Raw genomic sequence first — 24,458 nt, forward strand, 5'->3', positions numbered from 1 at the left:
CTGGCAGATCCTCCTAATTTTAGAAACTTCTCAATTGACTAAAATCACTGTATTTGAAAGGTGCTCTATTATTAGTCCTAGCAAAACCCCCACAAGCAAAAATTCATTAAGCATGAAATGCAAAGTTGAAATTTGCTCTAACAGGCAAAAAGGAAAAAAGCTTGTTTTGGTACAATCACAGATCCTGCCAGTTCAGACAGTGACTTCCTGATGTGAATGCTTTTTTACCAAACAGCTTCCAAACTGAGACCAGCTTCTTACATAAACCATTTAAACACATAAGTGATAGTGATTTTAAGGTCACTACCCACTAGCTGGATTCCACTTGCAAAAATGACAGATTTTCTAGACCCAAAGCAAAAATAGCAAAGCATTTAAAAAGATCTTTGTTACTAGCCATATTTCTGAGAAGTTCAACTCCTTACATGACATTTCAGTCTGGATTCTGACTGAAACCTCCTTGCAGCAGTTTTCCTATAAGATTCATTTCCTTCTGAACTAACTGTGACAGCAAACACATTTTAACTTTTTTTGCTTCTGTAATAAAAACAGTGTTGATTTATTTCATCCAGGTAAAGGAGATTTGCCAAACTGGAAAAAAACTCTTAGGAACAGGCTTCTGAGCCTCTACATGAATTGCAATTATGCATCAAACCTGTAACTACCAAAGGATTAGTTTAGCTCTGTTCCTATTAAGGCAGCAGACTCTGGGGCACATAAAAGCTGTATCCAACACCCCTGGCAGGCTCAATTTCTTAGAGTATTTTTAATTACACGTTCAAAAATGCCACTCATTTTTTAAGTCCTCAGAAAACCACTGCAAAGAAAATGACAGGGACTTAGCCTGAGCCCTGCTATATAATTTTTCCAGACTCTAGTTCAGGTCCTGAAGCATTTGTGGTGCCTCATGGTTTCACAGCAGGGAATAAACCAGGGAAGAGTATTGATAAAAATTCATCTCCTTGGCTCAGTGTTGCTTAAAATAAATTTCTGCAAAGCTATATGCTGAACACCAAGGCAGAAGGGACTCAACACCCTGTTCATTTATTTAATATTATTTATGTTCTGCAGATTGGTGGGTCATTTTTGTTGTTCACTTAATGATAAACTAATGAAAAATAATTTCCCGTTCCATGATCTAAACTAAAATTAGAAACTTTCTTACTTGCCATTTTCATGGGCATCTTTTTGCCCCTTGCAAGATTTACCAGCTTTTTCCACACTACTACAATATTCAGGTCAGAGGCTCCTATGCACACCACAAATCTCTTTACACACACCAAAACAGACACCTCATCTCCAAACGTGGGCAGATCCTCATCTTTGTCACAGAAGGATTTAGAGAGATTAAAGTAAACTGGTTTTAAACACTACTCTTCTCAAATCAAGTGAAGAGGTGAATAAAAGGGGAGAGGGTTCTTACACAGCTTCCATCTCCAAGTCATCCTCATCATCTTGAGAGAGCTGTAGGTAAGGGTTGTCTGATGCTGGACGGAATTTGTACCCAGTAAGGACAAAGAACACGAGTGTGGCCATTTCATCCAGCAGCTGCAAGAAAACATGAGATTGAAGTTCAGTCCTGCTATGCTCTGTGGTCATGAAACATTGCTCCTCATTCATAATGTCCAAGGTTTAATGGCCAAGAGGCCTGGGCCTCAGCAGAAATAAAATAATTCCTGTCTGGTTGTCATTAATCCCAGGCTAAAGGCTGTCAAACCCTTTGCTCTTTCAGTTTCCCCTGTCACTTTAAATACAGTTCTATCCATCTCTCCAGAGCTTTTAAAGAACTATGGCAAGACATGGCTTTTAAATGAGAGGGGGAGTAATCACCCCTATGTTGCTTGGTATTTTCAACAATTAATGTATTCCAAGGACTCCCTGCACAGTTACTTGGATTATGTGTTAAGAAACCAAGTATTTAGAAGTCCATAGGCAAAAGAAGCCTGTAGATGGAAGAGCAAAAGCCTATTTCCCTGGCTCCCTTGGGCTTCAATTACATAGAGCAAACCTGACTAATCTTTTTCTCCTTTGTATGTTCTTGATTAATTTCCTTCAGACATTTTTAAATTGAAAGACTGAAAATCAATAATGCAATTACTTTCAGACATCTCATGTATAATCCAGCAGCCTTGCTGGACAAACATAAAACTAAGAATATATTCTTTCACCTTAAGCACATCAGTGATAAAATCAAGAGGAGGCAGGGTGCAGCACTGTGCTCTGAGATGTTTCACTATAGTATGAGGAACATTTTATGGAATTTTGTTGTGCAGTTATATTTAAAGAATAATAGAGAAAAACCATCAAGCAATCAATGTATCTTCCTTTGCTGGCAAATACCTGGTACAGCCATTTCCACTGGAATGGAACAGCAATCTTTATGAGAATTGCAATGATCCGTGTGAAGTAAATGTAACACACAATCTGGGAAGGAAAAGGAGAAAGCATGAGAACAATAGGACCATCCTTACAGAACCTTCTTACCCCAGAGAAATAGCTCAAGCAATTCTCAGACAAATCATTATGTCAGACTAGCCTTATTATGCTCCCCAATAAACATGGAAGATACAGGCTGAGGGCTCTCCTGCTTGTTGAGCATCCAATAACTCAAGCTATTGGTAACATACTAAAGTTACAGCAGGAAATGCTTTAAGTATTACTATTTCATAGAATTTCAAGAATCACAATTGTAATTTATTACTCTTGCCACTTAGAAGAGCCTGAAATGAGGCCGCTGGAAATCATTAAGAAGCCTGTGTTCTCCTGGGAAACGTACTCATGGCTCCCACTGACTTAATCAGGAACTGCACACATGCATCTCCAGGCACCATTTGGTCCCAAGTTTAATTTTTAGCAAGTTTACAGTACGTTATTCAAGCCCATCAATTCAACTGGCAGCTCAAGCTGTCTCCAGAGGAAATCAGGAAGCATTACAAATAGCTGGGATTTAAAGAGAGACAGAAGGATATAACCATTAGGAGCAAAAAGGAAGTTGCTTTTAGGATTGTAAGCCAGTTGACCAAGATGCCAAAGCATAGCAGTGCTAAGAGCCTCTACCACATCCACCAGCTGCAGTAATTTCCAACAAGTATTCCAACAAAAGCTTTGAACAGCTTCCAAGTTCCCCACATGCACATGTGCAGGTGTTTTACTTACCATGACATAGTAATGTCTGAAGAGCTTCAGCTTTGCTAGGTTAATGGCAGCTATCAAGAGAACACAAAAGTCCATCAGAAAACTGTTAACATGAGACAATTTCTTTTGATGCCTGTCTGCAGGGTAGGCAAGTGGTCAAAACCAGGACTGGGGTAAACCCAGGCTGGAAGGATTTGTACTGAGGAGTGCCAGCCTGGCATGTCCACATAAAGGCTAACTCCCAGGCTGGGGTGATTCACTCTTAAAAAGGGAGCTGAGATTGCTTTTGCACTAAATTTTATATGCACACACATTACAGAACCTTCCTCTACCTGTATCCAGCCAATGACATACTGTCACCTCTGTCCTGCCAGAAGGGCCACACACTGCCTCCTAAAAAGTTCCTGTCTTTCCTAGAGCCCTCCCTGACCTGCTCCATGCCTGCAGCTGAGCAATCTGCAGGTAATGACAGCTGTGGGAACCAGTGCACCTTGCTGAACAGCAGCCCAACACTTTAATACCCAGGCAGGGTCCTCTATCATTCATGGCTCAGCCACAGCTCACAAGTGAAACAGGAAATCATCCTGAGCAGTTCCCAAACATTGCCCTGAGCCCAGGCCCCAGGCAAACCTGCACAGACTGCACAGATCACATCAGCTGGAGCAGCACAGAACGCTCATGTCAACCAGCTGAGGTCAACAACAGATGGAGCAGCTGTCAGCTCTGGTCTGAGAGTCAGCTTTTATGTGTGCAGGATTACAAACACAGGCCACTGATGCTTTTGTGACAACACGAGAGGCAAAGAGTCCAAGATATGTTGACAGCATACAGAGATGCACTTCAGAGCCAATGAACACGAGCTGCCAGTTAAAAAATATTGCCACATATTTACTGGTATTCCCTCCAAGTCCTTATAATGTATTTATCAGATGTGGAAGTGCAATACATTGAGCTGAAGTTCACCTGCACCCCCTCACAGAACTCACCCACTGTGATGATTTATAAAAGGCTGCATATATTTGCATGTAAGGTCTTCCAGGTTCACAAGACAGCAAAATACAGTATTTCACATGAGGGAGAGGAGAGCCAATAGCTCCCAAAGAAATGCTCCACCTCCTTTGACAAAAACAAAACAGCTTTTCTTATGCAAAGGAAATGTCAAATGCACCACTGCAAATAAACTCCTGTAGGTTCCTACTATGGAAACTACAGTGAAAACAGACAGCATTCTGTTACAAAACTAGTTTTATAATCTAGATATCAAGGGTCCCTTTCCAGTTTACCTTTAGAGTTCCTGGGGTAGTACTGAAAGCTACAAACACCTAAAGCCAGATGCAAACCCTCCTCCAGCAGATACACTCGAAAAGCAGCAACCTGACCAACATAAGGCATGAACTGACTGATGATCTCAAGTTAAAAGCTTTTCCTAACAGCATTGCTGAAAGATTAAAGCATGTAAATATGCATGATAAGTGCACTGAATTGTGAAACAGGGAAGCAATACTGTCCTATTTAAAGGAGAGCTGCATTGTGTGACCATAAAGATCTTGTGATTTCCCACACACCAGTTTGCACACAGAAGGATCTATTTTGAACTCAACATGTCCAACTTCAAGAACTGCCACCAGCTGGTGCACTGACAGGCCAGGAGAATTACCAGGCTTTGTAACTGAAGGAACACCAACTCAACAGCTGTGATTCAAACTGCCAGTCTATCAGTGCTTTACAGTCAACACCAGTGAGCTGGGAGTCATTTCTGGTGGATTCATGGATAGGATGAGAGGACAGCACAGCCAAAGATCTGACTGCCAAATGAAGTGTCATAATTCCACCTCTCCCAGCTGATGGAGCACAGCTCAACATCTCAGCTATTCATCATGATAATCAATAGCAGAGAGTCATAAATTGGTATATTCATATATCCAGAATATCTGAGCATGGGAAAGAAGGGCAAGGAGAGGAAAAAAAAAAAAACAACTACCACCAAGGAAAAAGGCTAAGGAGTCACCTGTGGAAGCTGACTTGCTCTCCTCAACTGCAGCAGTATTTCTCTCCACTATCAGATATGTAAGTCAGCATTAATGCACATCTACAGAATTCTGCCAGGTTTTTTTTTAAACAACTCAAAAGTTACAGGACACAGTGTTCTGGAGAAAAAATCTAAAGTCATCATTACTTGGCATCAGCAGCTTGTGAATTGCTTCTGCACAGGTTGAACATGCTCCAAGCAGTATTATTTGAATCTTGCTATCATGGACACTCCAAGATTTCTGTTCACCTCAGCCTGGCAGCCTGAACAGCAACAGCAGCATTTACAAGGAGCAAGGCTCAGGCAGCAGCTGTCATTTACAACTTGAATCATTTGCAACCCAAACCTGTAAGGCTGTGATAACACAGCAGCAATCACAGCATGCAGTAAAGGCTGGGTACATTTATATTTCGAGTATGATAACTATTCTGCAAAGGACAGTACTTAACTGCAGAGAAGGAAAAAAAATTTAAAAAGAAATCTTCTACTAAAGGTTTTAGAGATTAATTCATGTTCTTTCAGACAGTAATTAAAAAGATAAAAGCCATAATCCAAGAAAGACTTATAACATCTATACCGTGCTTCCCTCAGTTTTCTCTCTACCATCAGTTACTTTAACAGCTTGTGCCTGCAATAGCCTGATCTGCATTGATCAAAACAGCACACCCCAATATTTTGATAAGCAGTCTCTTGTTGAGATTGCCCCCATGCTAATTTCCAATGTTGAGGCTATCCATAAGATGGAAAAAGAAGCTGGACCATTCACTTGCACACCACACAATAGCCTTTTGATGAATAAATCCGACCTTTTCAGTGTATGTATGTAATAACAATCACAGAATTGCAGCTGAGGGGGCAGGGAGCTCGAGCCCAGACATTACAATCCATAAAAAAACCCATAATGCAGCCAGTGAACGTGCTCAAGGTACAGCTGAGAGTATTTCTGCAATGTTTTGCTTGCCCTACTCATGCTGGTGCATTTGAGATGTGATCTGTGCCATTATCAAGCTGTAAATGGAAGCTTTCTGCTCTCCCCAATGCAGCACATGTAGATCTAACCCTCAATGCAGCTCTGAGAAGTGTGGCTCTACAGCCTGAGCTCTCTGCTTAAAAGCATTCCTGTACTAGAAAGAAGAGGTCAGACAGATACAGCAAGGCTCATGTCATGCAGAAGAAGGTGGCACAGACTCTTTAATCTTGCATGTCCTGAACCACAGCAGCCATTTGGCACAAAAGTGCTCCACCAGGGTCAGGTGGAAGTCCAAAGCACAGGATAAGCTCTGTATCTCCAACACAGCTGCCACATCAACTCTGGACAGCTCTTTGGGACACCTGGAAGTAATGCTGAGCCCAGCCAAGCACAGGCTGCTCTGCACCACACAGGACCAGGCTCTTTGTTCACAGCATTTTCATGGCATGGCAGCAGGAGACACTGAATACTGCAAATGGTTTTCCCTGACATGGGGGCAAGCACAAAAGCATTAATCATCATTTGCCCACTGCAAAGAACACAGGGAATGAATGATGCCTGGGAGTGACAGGCTGCAATGAATTTCCCCTAATTCTGCTGCCAACTGGAACATGCTGCAGTGCTCAAGGAAAACAGCAACCCATGATCCGACTGTGCTGTGTCACATCTCTCATCACAAACACAGGTACCAGCAGAACAAATTGCAGCAAACTGCAACCCCATCCCTCCCTCAAACAACAGAGGATGTGATCACAAGGGTGTGCTATGAGACTTGAGAGGTCCAGTGACCAAAAACTTAAGAGTTTTAAACAAAAATGATGTATAAATAAGATATACACTCCCTCTCTTTTCTGGAGATGCCTGTAAACAAGGTGGTGGCAGTTGAGCAGCTTTGCAGGCTGAACAATTCTAGGTCAGTTTGCAAGGCTGATTTCCTTAAATCTGCAAGACATTTGCAATGCAGATCTACAAATGGACAGAGAGCAAAGGCTCCCACCTGAAGGAAGATATAGTGACAGATCAAAGAGGTGCAGCTAAGCACTTGCTTAAATCTGAAGGTGGTGATTTTAAAAAGGGAGGAAAAAAGATTCTAAAAATGGGATGTTTACGCCCACTGCTGTGCAAGATAAGAAGCCTGTGTAGGTCAGATATACTGCTTTAAAGATCACCTTCAAGGGAAAAAAGCAAACAACCAGGCAGCTCAAACTCAGCCACAGCACTGTGCCCTGCCTACTCTTCACTGGCAATCCACAGCATCTGGGTATGTAAGGTCTTCTCCAGCCTTCCCATTTTACTTTTCTTTTAAAATATCTAAGTTTAAATTACTATTAGCTAGTGACTCCAAATCAGTGCTACTTAAAAGGGTTTTTTTTATTAACTGCACATTGCTAAAACAAAGGCCTATGATAAGCTCAGACTAAAGGTCTGGTAAATCCAAATCTGCTTCATTCCTAGTCCAGTCACACTCCAGTCATGGCTGTCACTTGACCCAGGGGACTGCAACCTAATAAATAGGTGGAGAAGCAGTTGGAAGAGAGCATGACAAGCAGTCAGGAAGCACCACCAGGATACTGAGCCATAAAGTCCTAGAGCTGTTAGTCCTAACAGATGCAAGGAAGCAAAACTAATTTTCCTTAGGTCTTTCTTACCAGGAAGGATGCCACCAGAAGACTGAGTGCCAGGAAAAACAGCTATTGAATGTGTAGTATGCAATTTCCCAATGAAGTCTGTGTGAGAGAAGAGGGAAAGCAGCCTTTGACTAGATAATAAACCCCAGCAGATCAGAGGCAGCCCAGCTAGCAGTGTCTGCACACAATCCAGCCAGCTCTAAGCACAGGACAGTTAAACTGCATAATGAGAAGATCCAGTAACTTTTACTACTTAAGGAGAAAACTGCCTTTAACTGCAGGGGAAAAAAATGCTCTTGCTTTAACAGCAAGCACTGGTTCTATTTTTTATTCTCATGAGAAGCAGAGATATTGAGCAGCACAGGGCTGAAGAACAGGGCCTCCAAGGGAAGCTTACAGAATATGTGGCTCTAGTAAAGAGAATTCATTGATAAGCCTAACATGAATGATTTCACCTTTTTTCCAGTGCAGCCAAATCACTTTTGGTTTTCTCAACCAAACACCTAGCAGCATGACAGCACTAGGGTAGCATTCTGTTTCTGGCATCACAGTGCCATTCACTTGCTCCCTGTGGGCTCCTATCAACAGCCTCTAAATAGCCCAAGCAGATTGTGTTTCACAAGTGAGTCCCAGCACTGCAGCCACAATCTGCTCTCAGCCTGTGCAATGTTTTCCCTGAAAATCTATTCCTTAGCTATTCTTTTATTATCAGTGTAGCAAAACACAGTTGCTAAGTCCCCCTGAATACACAGTTACCAGACTTGTAGGATCTGCACAACCAGATAGCAACACCAGTAGGTAAAGCTGGGAACAGCAGTAGGAGATTCACAGGCAACATTCATGATAGAGCATCATCAGCCATGGAGAAAGGACAAAACACAGGACTAAACCAGACCTTAAGCACTACTGTGCACAGCACTGACTAGCTGTAAAGACACAGCCAGTTCCTCTCAAAATACCATTTTTTCCCCTCTACATTTTTTACACACCACAGTGCATCCTACAGAACTGCCTGGATTTCATCCAGCATGAGGGACAGTGGATAGGTTGAGCCTAGACACTGAACATCTCTGCTGTTGGCCATCTCACTCCTTCTCAGAATGTCTGAGGTTTATCAAACTCCACAGCACCATCTTGTGATAAGAACCAAAGTAGGTGCAGGGGGATCACCTGGGCCACACGGATCTGAAGGGTTTGTCTCTTAATTACATGCATTAGTTGCTGTGTGCTCACCACCAGGACTGTCAGATCCACCCAGCTGCCAGCCAGCTAAGAACCAGGCCTGACAGGTGTGAAGTCCTTGGTTCAGAAGAAAGACTGCTTCAAGGAAATCTAAACTTATCAGACTTTTTAAAGGTAAAAAGCAAAAATACTCCAGAAGATATGCTCAGTGGATAAGGTAAAACAAATCCACCAGTAAATGCCACTGAAGCCAAGTGAAGACACTGATAAAAAAAGCTACCAATAACATTTATATTACACTTTGATAACTGACCTTTTTAACCTTTGTTTCTATTAGAAATTAATAATTTTCCACCATTAAGCTTGGGCTGTTTTTTTTTTTTAAACTTGTAGGGTTGTTGTTTGGTGGCTTTTTTAACAGCTTGGAACATCAAAAAAGCATGCCAGGCTCATCATAAGTATTGTTTAAATTTAACAGATGGCAAAAAATGAACTTAGCTCTGTGGTCTGCTCAGAACTAATTTCAGTACCCAACTTTATATTTCACCTACAATCAGCAGTGAAATGCAGAAGTGTCTGTGAAAGCCAAGGAAAAGGCTGGAAGAAGTACCCAGACCTGGGTACAGAATTCCAGAAAGAAGAGACAAGAGTTAAAGGATGGGACTGAAGTTAAAAGGCTGCTGCCAACAAATGAGCTTCTACAAATGAAGCTTTGAAGAGTAAAGCATGGAACGATAGAAGTCATGGAAAAGAAAGAAGATGAAAAAGATGAAAAGACAGAAGATGGAAAAGGCTGCCTGCTTCCAAGGAAGTCAGTGCTGTGCTCTACAGCTTGTATCCAAGGAACTAATCCAGAAGAAATAAGCAGATAAGGCAGGAAAAACACACACTTCAGCAGCCACGTTTTGTCTTTGCATCCATCAGCTCCTTTTCAGTGCTACAATAAACATAACTCCACTTTCCACAGGCAGCTCTTGGAGCTCCTGCACAAACATAGACAAGTCAGGAACTGTGCTATATTGAATGCCAAGTTATGTTTTGTTTCATAATGAGGTTTATTTCCTTCTATTCTGTCAGGAATACATTTGTGAAGAAATTGAAATAAGTGGGTCTATTTGGGCTAATAGTCAGCAATTCTGGAATTCATTTCTAGTTCTGTTTCTGAACACTCAAGTGAGGAAAAAATGGCAGATCTGTCAAGATGATTTGCTCTAGATGTCATGTCTAGCTCAAGCACTGAGAGCTGTGCAAGCAGCAGAGAATGGGTTATACACTGCAGTTCTGATAATTAAAGCAATACAAGAAAAAGGTAATTTTCCAAAAGTTATTCCCATGAGCCCACTGAGGAAAAGCAGAGTGGCACTAATACAGTGTAGATATATAGTCTTAGTTTGGTTTTTACATCAGCCTCATGTTTGAAATTCTGGCACTATAACACGTAGCAGAAAAGAGGAGAAAGAATATAGATTACTTGCCTTTCCCATCTGTTGCTGATGCCTCTTGCAAATGTCTTATTGACCTGAAAAATAAAAATAAACAATAGATTAATGATAAGTTCTACACTCCCTTTTCACAGTAGTCCTCTAGATCACTGAAAAGTTTTGTTAGCTCTTTATGACTGGAGTATGCTCATAATTAACTGTGCTTAGCACTGCACACACTTCACCATCATGCCCCCAGCTCAGGCAGCCAGCTCAAGTATCTTTATTTCCCAGGGATTAAGAAAGCAGATTGCTAAAACCTACTTCAGCCTACAAGAAGGCTTTGTGGGAGGGAGGGAGCAGAGTGAGAAACTGGGGCATTTTCCAGCATAATGCTTTCCACTTGTACAATTAAGCTGAGCTACTCTTCAAAGTACTGCCAAGCATTTGGCATCTTACTGCTCTTTTAAGCTCTTTTCATTTAAATAGTTGATTACAGCTTACATATCTACATAGGCAACTTATGTAACAGAAACTACCCTGCAGGAATGTAAATTCAGGGGCCAAGTCTTAGTCACCTTGCTCACATGAGTCATCCCACCAGCTGCAGTGACACTATCCAGATGAAAAAGGGGCAGGATTTTATGTCAGGGGCTTCACTGCCAGTTTATATTGGTACCATGGCAATGCAGGAACACTGCACATAAACAGTCACAAGATAGACCAATTTGTTCTTCAGATACAATTCCTTTATGGAAAGTAAGTTTTGTACCCACACCTCACTGGGTTGGACATAGAAATCCCAACATTAGGTAGCAAGAACTGTGACTGCAAAAGTCACCTTTATCATAGGAGACTGAGTCCCTCTGCAATTGAAGTTAATATTCCTGAGCTTTTATTTGCAATTGCCAAATGCTCTCAACCTCAGAGCTGAATTATTTTGACTGGAGCAAGAGGAAGGACAAGTGGGTAGTGCAAATTTCTTGGAAGACATCTCCCAGCCTTGGCAGAAGGCCACCAGGAGTGTATAGGGGAAGAGAAGGACAGTTGAAACCCCACCTCCACAAGTCAAGCTGAAACTTATTTCCATCTACTGGGTGACACTTTTCTCTGAAACACTCTAGAGTTACACTCTAGAGTGATGACATGCTACCAGACATTTATATAATCTGCATTTCAAAAAAAAAAAATAAAAAAAAGAAAAAATTAAGATACTGGAGGAAAAGAGGAATATTCTGTTTTTAATAACTAAGGAGCCAGAAGCTCCTTGATATCCTCCTTTACACCCAGCTGTTTATCCAATTAAGACAAAAAACGCATTTAGAAGATAAATGTTCTGGCAAACTGGCAAGCAGCAACAGTAGTGTTTATCTGAATTATCTGTGTTTTGGTCGAGTTTTATATAACCAACATTATTCCCTGCCAAGTGGAGTGGAAGGAAGGGCGGGGAAATGCTCCCTGTGGGATTATTTCTTATAAACAGTCAAATAAACATGCAGCTACTCTGCTCGAAGGCAGCCCTGATATTAGACAACACTACTGTTTTGAAATTTAGCAGTCAAGTATCTAATCTCAGCCAGTGAAGCCAAATCCCATTTTTCAATTTAGAGAGTCAACACTTCTGGAAAATTTCAAGTTTCAAAAGCATCTACAGTCTGCACAGTGTTGGCCACATTTAAACTGCCACCCACCTTCCCTTATCCCCATTCTAACATCCCCAAAATGAGCATCTTCCACAGCACTAGACTGAAATGTTAAGGCTGATGGGGTCTATGAAAGTTAACAGAATACTTGACTCCACAGGACCACAGAGCTCTTTTGCTTTGGCAGAGCTGTTGATGCCCATTAGTTCACATGTTTTTCACATACAGAACTCACCATACCACTGGGAACAGGATGGCTCCACAGCACAGCAAGTCCACCAGGAAAAGGATTTCTTTCCACAGTCCATACTCAGTTGTTCCCTCTTCTGTTGACTCTATGATAATGTAAGCCACATTTGCCAGTACCTACATAACAGGACATGGTTATGGTTTAGAAACTGCCCAAGGGGCCACTACAGATGGGTTGCCAATTCAGCAAAAGCCCAGCTACTAACATCAGTAATTCTTCTGCAGTTCTACATCCAAAAGTCACATGTTCAGCAGCATCTTCGTAAGACTTACAGAAATAAAACTGAAGGGAAGTATTCCTGCTGACATTCAGAAAGTAGTTCCTCTATTACACAGTGTGCTGAATCTACTGTATCAGTTGAAACAAAAAGGAGCAAAATGTACTTATTGAAACACACACAGAGGAATGTGTGGCACATACAGCCAATAATGAAAACATTAATTCTAAATTAAGCCAGTAATTCAGCCTGGTCATTGATCACCTTTTGTACTCCACACCTGAGCTCTGTAAGAGTCTCATACACTAACTATATATACTTCTGGTAAGGGCTTGCATCTGGAAAGGAGGAAATATCTTCTACATACAACAAATAAAGTGCTGCTCTCCTATGTATTTCAGTTCCTCAAGTAGACCAGCACAGACCACTCTGAACTACTGGGAATGTTCCCCTCAGACTCAACAGACCTACAAGTCTTGTTTTTCCCATTTCTTATTTCATTAAGACATTCAGCAAGCATTTCAGCAGTGACACCTTTAATTCAATTCCTCTACTTAGTTGTTTGGCACTGTTTTCCAGCCCAAGTTTTGTTCCACTCCTTACTGCCAGTTTTTATTTGCTGAAACTGTTTGATCACTATTACCTCATGTTCAATATGAAAGAAAAATTGGGAGAACTACAGTAACTTCTGGACTAGGAAATAGCCAATAAGCTCATACAAGCAAGAACTATGTGGTAATGTGTGAAGCTTTCACAGCTTTTTCCAGTTTGTACAAGCAGCTCTCCCATAAGAAAGGGAGTATCAGCATAACTCAGTCCTCACCTGAAGTGGAATGACAATCATGAAAATTTTTTTATCTTTATCTGACAGGATGTGTTTAATGAAAGCCCAGCCTGTGCCAATGAGGGCGATAGTGATGAACAGAAGAGCTCCCTTCAGTCTGCAAGAGAAACAGACACTGCAGTGAGAGACTTCATTTTATTTTATCACACTTCCTCTTCTGCCCAGGTTTCTCCCACTGCCAATAAAGCCACAAACCCAAACAAATGCTTCCCTATCCATAATTTTGGCAAGCACTTATTCATCCCACAATAGTGAAGCAGATGCACTTGCTACAACTGTGTATCACAGAGCAATATTAGGCTTCATTCACAATATATGCAATCTTTTCCTGGGGGAATCATCCATTCACCATTGTGAACAGCAACAAATACTGGCAGCTGTACCCACTTACCATTCACACCAGGAGCAAATTAGATACTTGAATATTAGTGTGAACAAAGAAAAATAAAGCATTTGTTATCCTTTTACTCCTCCACCCACAGAAGTGCCAATTCTCTGCAGCTGCCCTCTGTTAGTGGAGCTCTCCCCTTCAACAGGACTGATTGCTGAGTCTTTGGTACTGTGGTCTGCATGAGAATACAACAATTTCCCACTTTGTTCAGGGGGGAGACAGCCCCAGTGGCAATTTGAATCTATCACATCAATCTTCTGACATACTTACAGGTGAGTGATGTAATAAACAACAGCCCAGCCCTCGATGGGGAATCCCTGAGAGGAGATGTAGTGATAGTCGATCTGGAAGCAAAAAATGCAGCATTTTACAAACTGCTCTTGAACACCCCACCCTCTGCTCCACATCCACTGCCAGTTTCACTTTCCAGTCAGTGTGTACAAACCCAGCTCTGTCACATTCAGAGAGCACTTCCTCCCAACACATTCTACTTTTGTTTAGCAACAATGAGATCATTTCCATTTGCTCTATTTCCTAAGTGCTAGTGGATGTAGCTTATACAATCTACATCCTTCCCACACAACTCCCCTGCTTAGTTACAGTGCAACAACTGCAGTTGGAACCTATTTATTCATTCATTTTTTAGCTTCAGTTGCATCAGGTGACTGGAGGCTTGCTAGTTTCATTTTTACTGGAAGTCAGATTCACTTCATTAGACTCCAAAAATATTTGTGGCAGATGTAACACCATGAGCATGAAGGTGAAGATCATGGCTGGCACAAACACTGAAGGATTAAATTTTTGCCATTTCCTTTGCTCATGACATTTCCAGTGGAAAGTCAATACAATTCAACAGAGACGTTATCTGTGGAAAGCCTCAGAGCTGATATGGTGAGGTCTGCTGCCACACACCATAACACTTCCTTGTCCTTGAATTTTACAAACATTCATCAAGGTTTTCATTTAATAATATTTACTGCAAGCCCTGGAGCTGAAGCAGCAGCACAGCCCAAGCTTTCAGGCCCACTGCAGATGGCCAAAACACTGAAATTCGTAGAACTCATTCACCCCCCAACCCTTGTTGCTTCAACACTTCAGGCCATGATCTCAATTGTATTTAAGGTTAGAATTTGCTGATGAAAATAAACACTTCCAAAAAGCTGCAGTTCAGTTCTACTGCTTCAGTATTAGGAGCAGTTCTGCCTCCCAGTGTCCTCTCTCCAAAGCAGATTTCCCTAACAGCATGTCCTGGGTTCCACATTTCTGCCTCCCAGCTGAACAACTTCAAGCAGAGATGTTGTACGCACCGCGTGGAAGACTAAGGACAATGATTTGGTGAAAGGAAGGGCTGCCATGAGCCAGTGGATCTTAAAGACATCATTTCTGGCAAGAAAAAAAAAGAAGGAAGAGTATAAATTAAAAGCCAGCAGTAAAAATTTCAGTTTCCAAGGATATTTCTTTAAAACCTGTGTCAAGCAGTTGCTCCCAGGCTGAGCTGATCATGACTGTAAAAAGCTTCCTCTTAATGCTGCAGTCCAAGTTTCTGCAACCTCCTGAGCAATATTTCAACTTCATGTTCTAAACCCTTGATATATATATATTAACTGTTACAAAATTTGCTAAACATAATTCAAATCACAATCAAGATATTTATGGCTCTCTACTGCCATAAGTTGCCATTTCCCAAATAAAGAAAAGTGATCCATTTTTTCTTGCTATTTATTTTCAAAGTCATCTCCTTTTGACATCAACTACAGGAAGTTCCTGTAGATTTTTTGCCACAATATGTGCACTACCTGAAGAACTTTCAACCTAAGATTTGGTAACTTCAGAATAACACTCTGCAACAATACTGTCTGAAGCAGTTTTGAAATATAAACTGTGTGTATTAAGCATACAAATCTGAGCCAGATTTGGAGTTTTAAGAGATCAAGTCTGACTGTGAATTGGGCATTACAAGAAGAGGAATGAAAAATAAAAAACAAACAAGGTAGGTCCCTACTTGTCACACACACACTGAACTTACCTGCGTTTACGAAGTATGTGGATCCATACAGTCCCAGACAGGAAAAAGAAGAGAGCCATGGAAATGTAAAGTTTTGGCAGTGGGATTTCACCTGCTGAGAGGTAGCTTTCAGGATTCTTTTCCGTAATATCTATCTGAATATTAAAGGTGTGTTACATGCACAGTTAAAAAACCCCACATTTTGTTAAAGCATTGAGGTAATAACTACATTGCACAATCAAATTCTTTCATTTAACATGAGCTTTTATGAAGTGGTGACTTATGAGTCTCAGAGAAAAAAAAAAATCAAAACCTACTCTTCATCCTCAAGAATCTCAAAACATTTTGCAAAACTGTTCTCACAATAATAATCCCCTTGGAAAACAATGCATCAGTTATGCAACATAATTCAGAAAGGGAAAGTAATTTTCCCAAAGAATAGTTGTTCTCTCTACCAAACGTCACAATTTGCCCACCTTTGATTCAGAAACAATATGTACAATGGGCTGCCAGCCTATTTCCCTGTAACTGGGAAAACAGAAGCATTATTTAGCATCCTATTTATACCCCTAAGTGGCTTAGTCATATGTGCTAGGACTTCAATAAAATAATGCACTGAGTCTAGTTTGAAGTACTGAAGCTGTCCTTAGCTGGGCTAAGTACACCCCAGCAGATCAATCATCCAGGTTTTCTTCTCTCTCCAATTTCTTCAGCAGGTCAAGGTGACACAAAGCAATTCAGGAGAGCTGGTCCTCTAAACACACAACTTCAGAAGCAGAAGTAGCCTGAGTCAAGTTAGGGCTGCTAAGTTTCATCACCTTCATGTTCCCTTGCAGCAGCATTAACACAAACATGTAAGAAGCAGTTCAGGGGCTGATGTGGCTGAGGTACCTCAGTCAGTGAGAGGATTCATAGACCGGCTCATTATACACCAGCATGAGCACAGAAAAGGGAAAAAAGGGAAAGCCCAAGCTCTGATAACAATCAAAACCACATAGGACCAAACACTTGTACATCAAAAGAGATGAAACATTTGCTAGAACATATTGCCTTTAGGATGTGTATCTAACACCATAAAAACACATCTTTAATTAGGCCAGAATAAGCAAAAACACTGAATTGAAATACCAACGATTTACATTGCAACAACAGCCTTCATATCTGCAATCATATAAAAAGAAAAGTGACTTCTGAATGCAGCAAAATACAAGCAGCTGTTGTAGCTCCCATCTCGTTACAACATCAGGTCACAAGTGTGTGGACTGAACCCAGCTCACATTCAGCTTTCAGATTTTCAGGCATTTCTGCAAAACCAGTATTTTAATTATTTTTACAGTAATCACTTCTTTCAGAAATGCCACTGCAAAGACTGGGACATAACTCTGAATCACTTCCCCACCCCATATGTGCACTCATGTGCAGTGTGTGCTTGGCTACAAGCTGGAGCTGGAAGCTGGATGTTGCAGTCCAAGCTAACCAGTTAATTATCCTTTAGAAGCCATACTCACATCAAGACTAAACAGCTGCTGATCGTTAGCTGGCCCTTTCTTGGCAACACACTTATGGAAATACAGGCTGTAGAGACCTTCTTGTTTATCCGAGCTGATGTTAAAAGAGAACTGAAAATAAGGAATAGAAAAGTCAGCATTCCTCTCATTCACAACAGAGTTGCCCTGGTAGGAAATTATTTCTACTGAAGCATGAAAAAAATCAGTCATTTGAGGTCAGCTGGTTCCTTTCAGAAAAAAGACTGTTCTGAGGATAGCAGCACATCTGGAAGTTTCAACAGAATTCCAGATGCAAAATCATTGCACCTATCTAGGATTATGCATTCTGGTAATCCAAGTCTGTTAAATATCAGTGCTTAACTTGGTTCACCACAGAGAAAAGGTAACCACAAATATCATATGTCACCACGTCAAATATATATTATTTGACATATATCATATATTTGACATGGCAAAGCATAAAATTTTTATTCTACTCGCCCTGCAGCTGCTCCTCCCCCAACTATGCAAATTATGATAGCTCCAGAAATGAGATTTGTGTCAGATAACAATATAAAAGGTGTTTGTTTTATAGTAACCAACTATCACAAGTGAACCAGGGTGCTCAAACAAAGCATTAACCTGGTTTCATACGCAGGATATTCCCTTGAGTCATCAGGCAGGTCACAGCAATTTGTTATCTGCAATCTGCACTACTGGCATCACAGTGAACTTTAATATGCTGATGCTCATAGACTATGATATTTAGAACAGCATCACGACAAAGCAAATTTAAAAGCAGCTCCCACAACTTATAAAGAAAGATTTCCATCACTGATGCTTAGCTCAGTAAATTTTCAGGCAAACTCCTGCTATCAGAGAAACATCTATATTCCAGACTTTTATTTTTCCAAAGTAGGACAGTGAAGGAACTGTGTTGAGACACTGACAGACACCCTACCTGAAATGAATAAGTTTCTCCATCTTTGTGAAAAGGATGTTTTTGTTCTACCATGCTCTGGGAAAAGAAAAAGAGACCTTCAGATTTTCTTAAGCAGGTAACTAAAACATTTGGCTACATCAACCAAACAATCAAATTTGCATTCTGTATATTTACAGTGGAGGCTGAGAGCAAATACTCTCCATTTTTCTGCTATGATTATACTGGAATACCCCCCCAGGTTCTTTCTGAAAGAGAACTCCAGATAGTTTCTTACCTGGGAGGATGTTGTACTTTGTTTGGACTTCTCACCTAGAGATAAAAGTATTAATGATACATTTAGTGTTTGCATTTAGACATCCTCAGAAACCACCACGTTGTCAATACCTTACTCACATCTTCCTACACTTGTCTGCGTGGCAATTTCCCAGCTAATCATTAACAAGGATTCTTTCCCAGTCTCTCCTTACTCTCAGAGGACTCTTCCCACAGCCACCAGTCATTCTGAATGAATGCATGTATTCATTCTGAATGCATCCTCAAATGCAAATATAATTCTCTACTTTTATACATCCTACAAAAGCCTACCCTGGAAATCATTCCAGCCCTTCAGTGAGAGTGATCACAGGAAGGTGACCTAAAACAGATGCAAGCTACAGCTCTGATTTTTTTATGTTATGACTGAGTACTGTTAATCCCACTGATAAACCTCAATCTGAGCATTAATATATGGCCAGACAAACATGAAGATCCTAATGAGCCATGAAGAAGGAATAAATTCACAGCTTTCCACTAAGCTCTCAGTAAAAATACTAACAAATAAAACACAAAAGCAGAGGTGACCTGCCTCTGCACTTGAGGTGACAGGAGCCTTCAGTAGAGCAGCATGTCAACTTCACAGTTTGACTCTACTCCTATAAGAAGCTTTTTAAACATAAGGTCATCCCTTCCTACCAGGAAGCAAAAGTTCAAGACTTGAGCTTTGCTTTTGGCTCCCACACCTCAGTGCACTGTCCACACTCATGCTACACTTTTTACACCAGAGAAAGCAAAACTAGAGCTGTCAGATCCATTATCTCCAGTGCCATCCATCCTTGGTTCTTGACTCACTACAACAGCTGCTCAAGCTTTTGAATGGTATCAAAGCTTGTGAACATGACAGGCCAAGACAGACCCAGACTACTCCAGATCAGACTGCTCAGCAGTCTGATCTGAAGTCTAAACTCTGCCAGGAAGGGATAACATGAGTTAATCCCATTAGAGCTAAGATTATAAAATTGTTTTGTCTGCTGGTCTGGAAGCCAGACAAAGGTTTGTGCCTCCTAGAAAGATTACTGGTACTGTTACTCCTCCCTCCCCATAGTTTCTAAGCAATACGAGTTCAACTCTTTAGACACAGATTCATACAAATGTTGGCTGGAGAGGATTTGTGAAGACAAATCCAACTTCTCACTCACAGCACACCTGGTGTCAACTGTTGGGCATGGAAAATCTCAAAATATGGAGACTGGATTGCAGAAATGATCTGCTACAATACTAGAATATCTATTTAGAAAATATATCTCCCTTATTTTATTTATTCTCTGTCCTAACATCACATCTGAGACATCCAAGACTTAATAAAGGGAAACAGACATTGTGTGCCTACTAAAAATTGCTTGAAATCATTGTCCTCCTAACCTTCCCTTAACTAGCTGTTGGTGGCCATAAACTCCCCCTTTAGCATTCTTTTTGCCAGACAAAAGACAACCAAGTTGGAAACCTTCAGTGTCTCTGAGGAGGGGTTAACAACACTCATTATCTCTTTGAGGATGAACAGGACTGGTGAACACAAATCATTGAGCAGGAGACTCCAGCTCCAAAGGTAGCTCTGTTTACACAGGATATACATTAAGTTCTAGCCCCAGGATACCCCAGAACACCACAACTCAGTGCTGGAAGCACAGCAAAGAGAAATAAGCAGTGAGAGCACACACAGGTCAGGTTTAGCTGGCTTACCTTTGTCATCTGTATTTTCATTGGTCTTTGGAGGATTTTTACCACTACTCGATTCAGAACTTTTTAGCAGCTTGGTATTTAAGGCAGTACCATTTTCCTCAGACAGAAATAAAATTCTGGGTAACAAAGAAGCAGCTTCTGAAGAGAACCGTACTTTCACACTAAAGAAACAAAGAGGTTTTATTACAAAATGAAATTAAACCAACATTTTTAAAGAGGCTGTCTGTCACAGCCGTATACCCAATAAAGGAAAATCAACTTGTCTTGACTCAGTTTTTGTACCACAAAGAATAGGCAAGAACCAGATCATGACTTACAGCAGAAATGATCACTGTGTAACATTCGACATGAAATACAAAAGCAGATGAAGAAAATGAAGTTTCTTCAGCTTTGGTAAGCAGAGTCACACTAGAAACTGTTACCACACATGAGCTCTTACAAAAGAAAGCAATGCAGACTTGAAGGTACTTCCATTAAAAAAAGATAATTCAAGACAAACAATAAAATTGCATATTAAGTGCAAAACTGACATCAAAGCTCATTAAGCTCATTGAGCACAATTAAGGTAGATTGTTTTTGCCTGCTGTCCCTTTACCCCTACAATATGCAGGAAGAATTCTTGGACCATTTCAAACTGCAAGTGTTTTACACTCACCTCCCTTCAACTCTCATGTAACCCCTTAAAAAAAACCCCACATGCACAGTAGCTTTCCAAGCCCTTAAAAAAAAAAAAAAAAACCCTCAAATGTTACATTATCTTCAAACAAAAGAAGAAACTTTAAAATGTCTTGTACACTCTTTACTCACAGGTCAGTTCGGAAGTCCAGAAGTAAGATTACAACAGAAACATCTGGCTCTGGTGTCTTCTTCAAGATACAGTAATCCACTTCTTCATCCTGGTAACATGAACAAAACATCTCTCAAGTGCCCTCTGGACATGTTCACCTCCAGGCAGAGGTTACCATTCTTAGTCCAGCAAGCTGTAAATCCAAATTAACCTTCACATCCTTCCATGTCTAAAGGCCCCCCACCTTTTTTTTTTATTTCTTCCAACCATTTCCAGAGTTAGGTAATGAGATGTCCCATCTTAGAAAAGCAAGTTCACTTCTCTTACCAGGTAAGTGGAGAAACCGTCATTGCTTGTTCGATACAAACTGAATCCCACCTGTGAGACAATTGAGATGAATCTGTCAAATTGAAGCCAAACCACTATTGAAAGAGTCAAAGACACTGCTTTCTAAAGAAGTTAACTCACATTTAAGGCAGAATCCAGGTATTTTTTTCATCAAATAATTTGGCAGAAAAATACATTAGAATGTAATGAACTCATCCATATTCACCAAGAAAAAACCATATGATTCAAACCCAAATTAAATCTGGAGTACTTTCTGTCTCTGAACATTTTAACTTATTTCAGTATTATTCCACATGTTTTTGCTCGACAAAAACATTTAATACTTTGGTAACAATGAAGAGGTGGAACTGTGCAGCAGAGTAAGAACTCAGGTATGTTACCTAATCCAGCATCTCCATTAAAACCTCTAATATGATATGCCATATAACATGTAATATTAGAGTTCTCTTAAAAGTAAGACTGTCACTGCTCTGGAAACCTACTGACATAACGATCACAAGCTGAATTGCAATTCAACAGGATACAGTGTGAAAAAAACTCAGAGGTTTTTTTTGTGTTTGTGAAAAAACATCAGAGGACTGTTAGGAAACTGATGTTCAATGTAAGTTGTAGATGCGTGCATTGAGTTCAGCAGAGGATCCAGTAAGTTAAAGGTTCATCCTTAAGGCAGAATAGAGAGTGCTCAGGGATAAACCTCAATACACAGATCCTCATAATTGGCTCATGCTGGGAAGCAAAGCCAACAGCACCACGAGTTTGGATCTGACACCTCAGATAAATAGAGGGCAACTTCACAGGAGGTTTCATAGGAAGGAACTCACTGATACACGGTCCACGTCATCGGGGCTCACTGCTGGATTCAGGGAAAGGCTGCTGACATTGACAGTCATGAAACCATCCTTGAAGAAGCCAAAGGTATTCAGGTGCACTTTCTGCCTCACGTCATCCTGTCAAAAAAGAAAACAAGTTTACAAACACATTCAGAGTCATCTGCTGCAGCAAAGGGGAAGCAGGGTGAGTGATTGACACTTGAATATTCATGCAAAATAGATCAAATTATTCAAATATCACATTTCTTAAGGATACCTTCACATGTAACTAACTAGTTCACTGGAATGGACCAGCTTTTCCAATAACCTGAACAGCAAGAACTTTAAACAGATATATTTCTGCTAACTGCCTGGCCATGCTACTGGGAAATATGCAACCAAAATTCTGGAAGAAATTTCAACATTTGGCATCACTGACTAAACAACATATAGGAAAACCCCCCAGAGTGACTGTAGACTTGTCAAGACAGCTGTTGTTTGAATGCTGGCTACTGTCACTGTCACAGACTGAAGAGGAAATAGACTTTGGGGATCTTACCTAACCAAGAGGTGGGGTTTGGTTAAGTGTTTAGCAAATGCATTGTCATCCCCTCAGATCATCTGTGTTAGGCAGGGTCAGTGTTTAGACAGGCAAACATTAATACACTGGAGAACTATGTGTGAAAATAAAGTTTTGTATGTAGTCCCATACCTCCAAATGACTTTTTGCATAAAATCAACAAAAAAGTAAGAGAATAAACATCAAAATCAGAATTACTTGAGTTAGTTTCTCCAGCAGGAAAATTCTAATTCCCTCCTCTACTCCCAGTTTAGCTGCAGAATAACTTCGTTCCTCTCAGTCTGTCAAGGAAACCATAGCAATTGGTCTCTTTTCATGCCCTGCTCAGCTGACAAAGGTTCAAGTACAGTGAGCTTTAATTTTTTTTTTAAGTAAGGAGGCCACGAAGGACCTCACATGAAAAGTCGCTGACGTCACACACAGCTGCCACGTCAGAAGACAAAAGGTCATATCCAGTGCCTGCAGCTGGTCCCTCAAACCTACTGGGTCATTAATTGGAAGAAAAGCAGAAACAAGGCAACAAAAAAATCAAAAATCAAATTTAAAATGGGATTTAAAACAGTCAACAAGTTAGCACTAAAAAAAAAAAAAAAAACCAAAAAAAACAACAAGCTGTTTTTTCCTCCTGCTGTTTCTAGGAAAAGATAATCAGATTTGCAGAATACTCTAAAAAGAGAAGTCAGTTGCTAAAGGCAAACTGTTCTGAGACACTCCTGGAAGACTGAGCTACAAATTGTACAAGTACAAAAAGTTCTCTCTCTCGCTCTACCTCAGTATTGATTTTGACGTCTGCACAAAACGTCCCTGACTCATAAATATAATCACTGTAATAGCAGGACACTAATCCTGACACAGCTAACCTGTAATCCAGCCATAATAAGATCACCCTAATAGAATCAAGTTAACCTGGCAAATAACCAGATGGTTCCCTTAATGCTCAGAAGAGGAAATAAAGATAAATGACACAGGGCTTCCAGCAGATGCTTTGTTTAACAGAGTATTAGAGCTCTGCTGTCTCTGGGTTCTAGGGCATGGAACGTGCTTGAAACAAGAGCCCATCTGGTTCCTCTAACACTGCATTCCACGTCACTACCCAGCCAGTACAGAGAATTCATCCTGCCTCTTAATGGGACTCATCAGATGTATTTAACCCCATCTGGACAGAGAAGAATTTGGGTGAATCTGAGGGGGACACAATGTCATCCAGCCACAAGGTTTTGTACCTTTCAATTGTGACCAGAGGCAGCTGCTCAATTCAGAGCACTTGCAGGAGCTCTTCAGTTCAGCTGAAGTGATTTACTCTGCATATTTACTGACATGCTCCCCATCACCAGCAGATAATTAATATACAACATGCCACTTTCCTCCTTGGTTTATCTCAGCTTTGAGTGCTTAGAGTTTACAGATTTAGTTCACAAATCCTTCAGCTTTACATGATCCCACACACATACAGTCAGCAGTTACCACCAAGCAACAGCAAGAGCATCTATTGCTCCATATATTGACAGCCTAAAGACATTGACTTACTAATGGGGTTAAAAGAATTCAACTTTTATTTATAATCACTCAACTACTGACTTCAGAAATATTTAAGTTTACAACAAAGGTGTGAACCCATACAAGTGAATACTTCAGCATCCAAGTTGTTAACACACACATTAATTTAATTTACATAGGATGCATTTAAAATGAAGCCTGCCCTACTGAGAATAGATGATCTGGGACTCAGTGCACTAACAGCTTCCAGTCAAACCAATACCCAAAGTTCTCAAGCTTGTTTCCATAAAAATCTTC

At 40.6% G+C, this 24,458-nt stretch overlaps 1 protein-coding gene across 2 annotated transcripts in view; it reads right to left on the minus strand.

Annotated features, from left to right (window-relative positions):
* The window catches only part of GPR107 (G protein-coupled receptor 107), a 37,177-nt gene that overhangs the window by 10,140 nt on the left and 2,579 nt on the right, over positions 1–24,458 (minus strand). The window contains exons 2-18 of one of the 2 annotated variants that reach the window (XM_056504976.1): positions 22,097–22,222; positions 21,255–21,305; positions 20,948–21,036; positions 20,141–20,301; positions 18,420–18,454; positions 18,164–18,220; positions 17,224–17,334; positions 15,737–15,870; positions 15,018–15,093; positions 13,981–14,054; positions 13,299–13,416; positions 12,244–12,374; positions 10,420–10,463; positions 7,784–7,861; positions 3,157–3,206; positions 2,341–2,424; positions 1,424–1,548 (exon numbers count right to left, since the gene is read on the minus strand). In XM_056504976.1, the coding sequence (XP_056360951.1) occupies positions 1,424–1,548; positions 2,341–2,424; positions 3,157–3,206; positions 7,784–7,861; positions 10,420–10,463; positions 12,244–12,374; positions 13,299–13,416; positions 13,981–14,054; positions 15,018–15,093; positions 15,737–15,870; positions 17,224–17,334; positions 18,164–18,220; positions 18,420–18,454; positions 20,141–20,301; positions 20,948–21,036; positions 21,255–21,305; positions 22,097–22,222 (1,544 nt within the window). The remainder of the gene's footprint in view (positions 1–1,423; positions 1,549–2,340; positions 2,425–3,156; positions 3,207–7,783; positions 7,862–10,419; positions 10,464–12,243; positions 12,375–13,298; positions 13,417–13,980; positions 14,055–15,017; positions 15,094–15,736; positions 15,871–17,223; positions 17,335–18,163; positions 18,221–18,419; positions 18,455–20,140; positions 20,302–20,947; positions 21,037–21,254; positions 21,306–22,096; positions 22,223–24,458) is intronic. The other variant, XM_056504977.1, reaches the window with a different exon arrangement.

The sequence above is a fragment of the Oenanthe melanoleuca genome, chromosome 17, assembly GCF_029582105.1.
Source record: "Oenanthe melanoleuca isolate GR-GAL-2019-014 chromosome 17, OMel1.0, whole genome shotgun sequence".
In the NCBI taxonomy this organism is placed as follows: Eukaryota; Metazoa; Chordata; class Aves; order Passeriformes; family Muscicapidae; genus Oenanthe; species Oenanthe melanoleuca.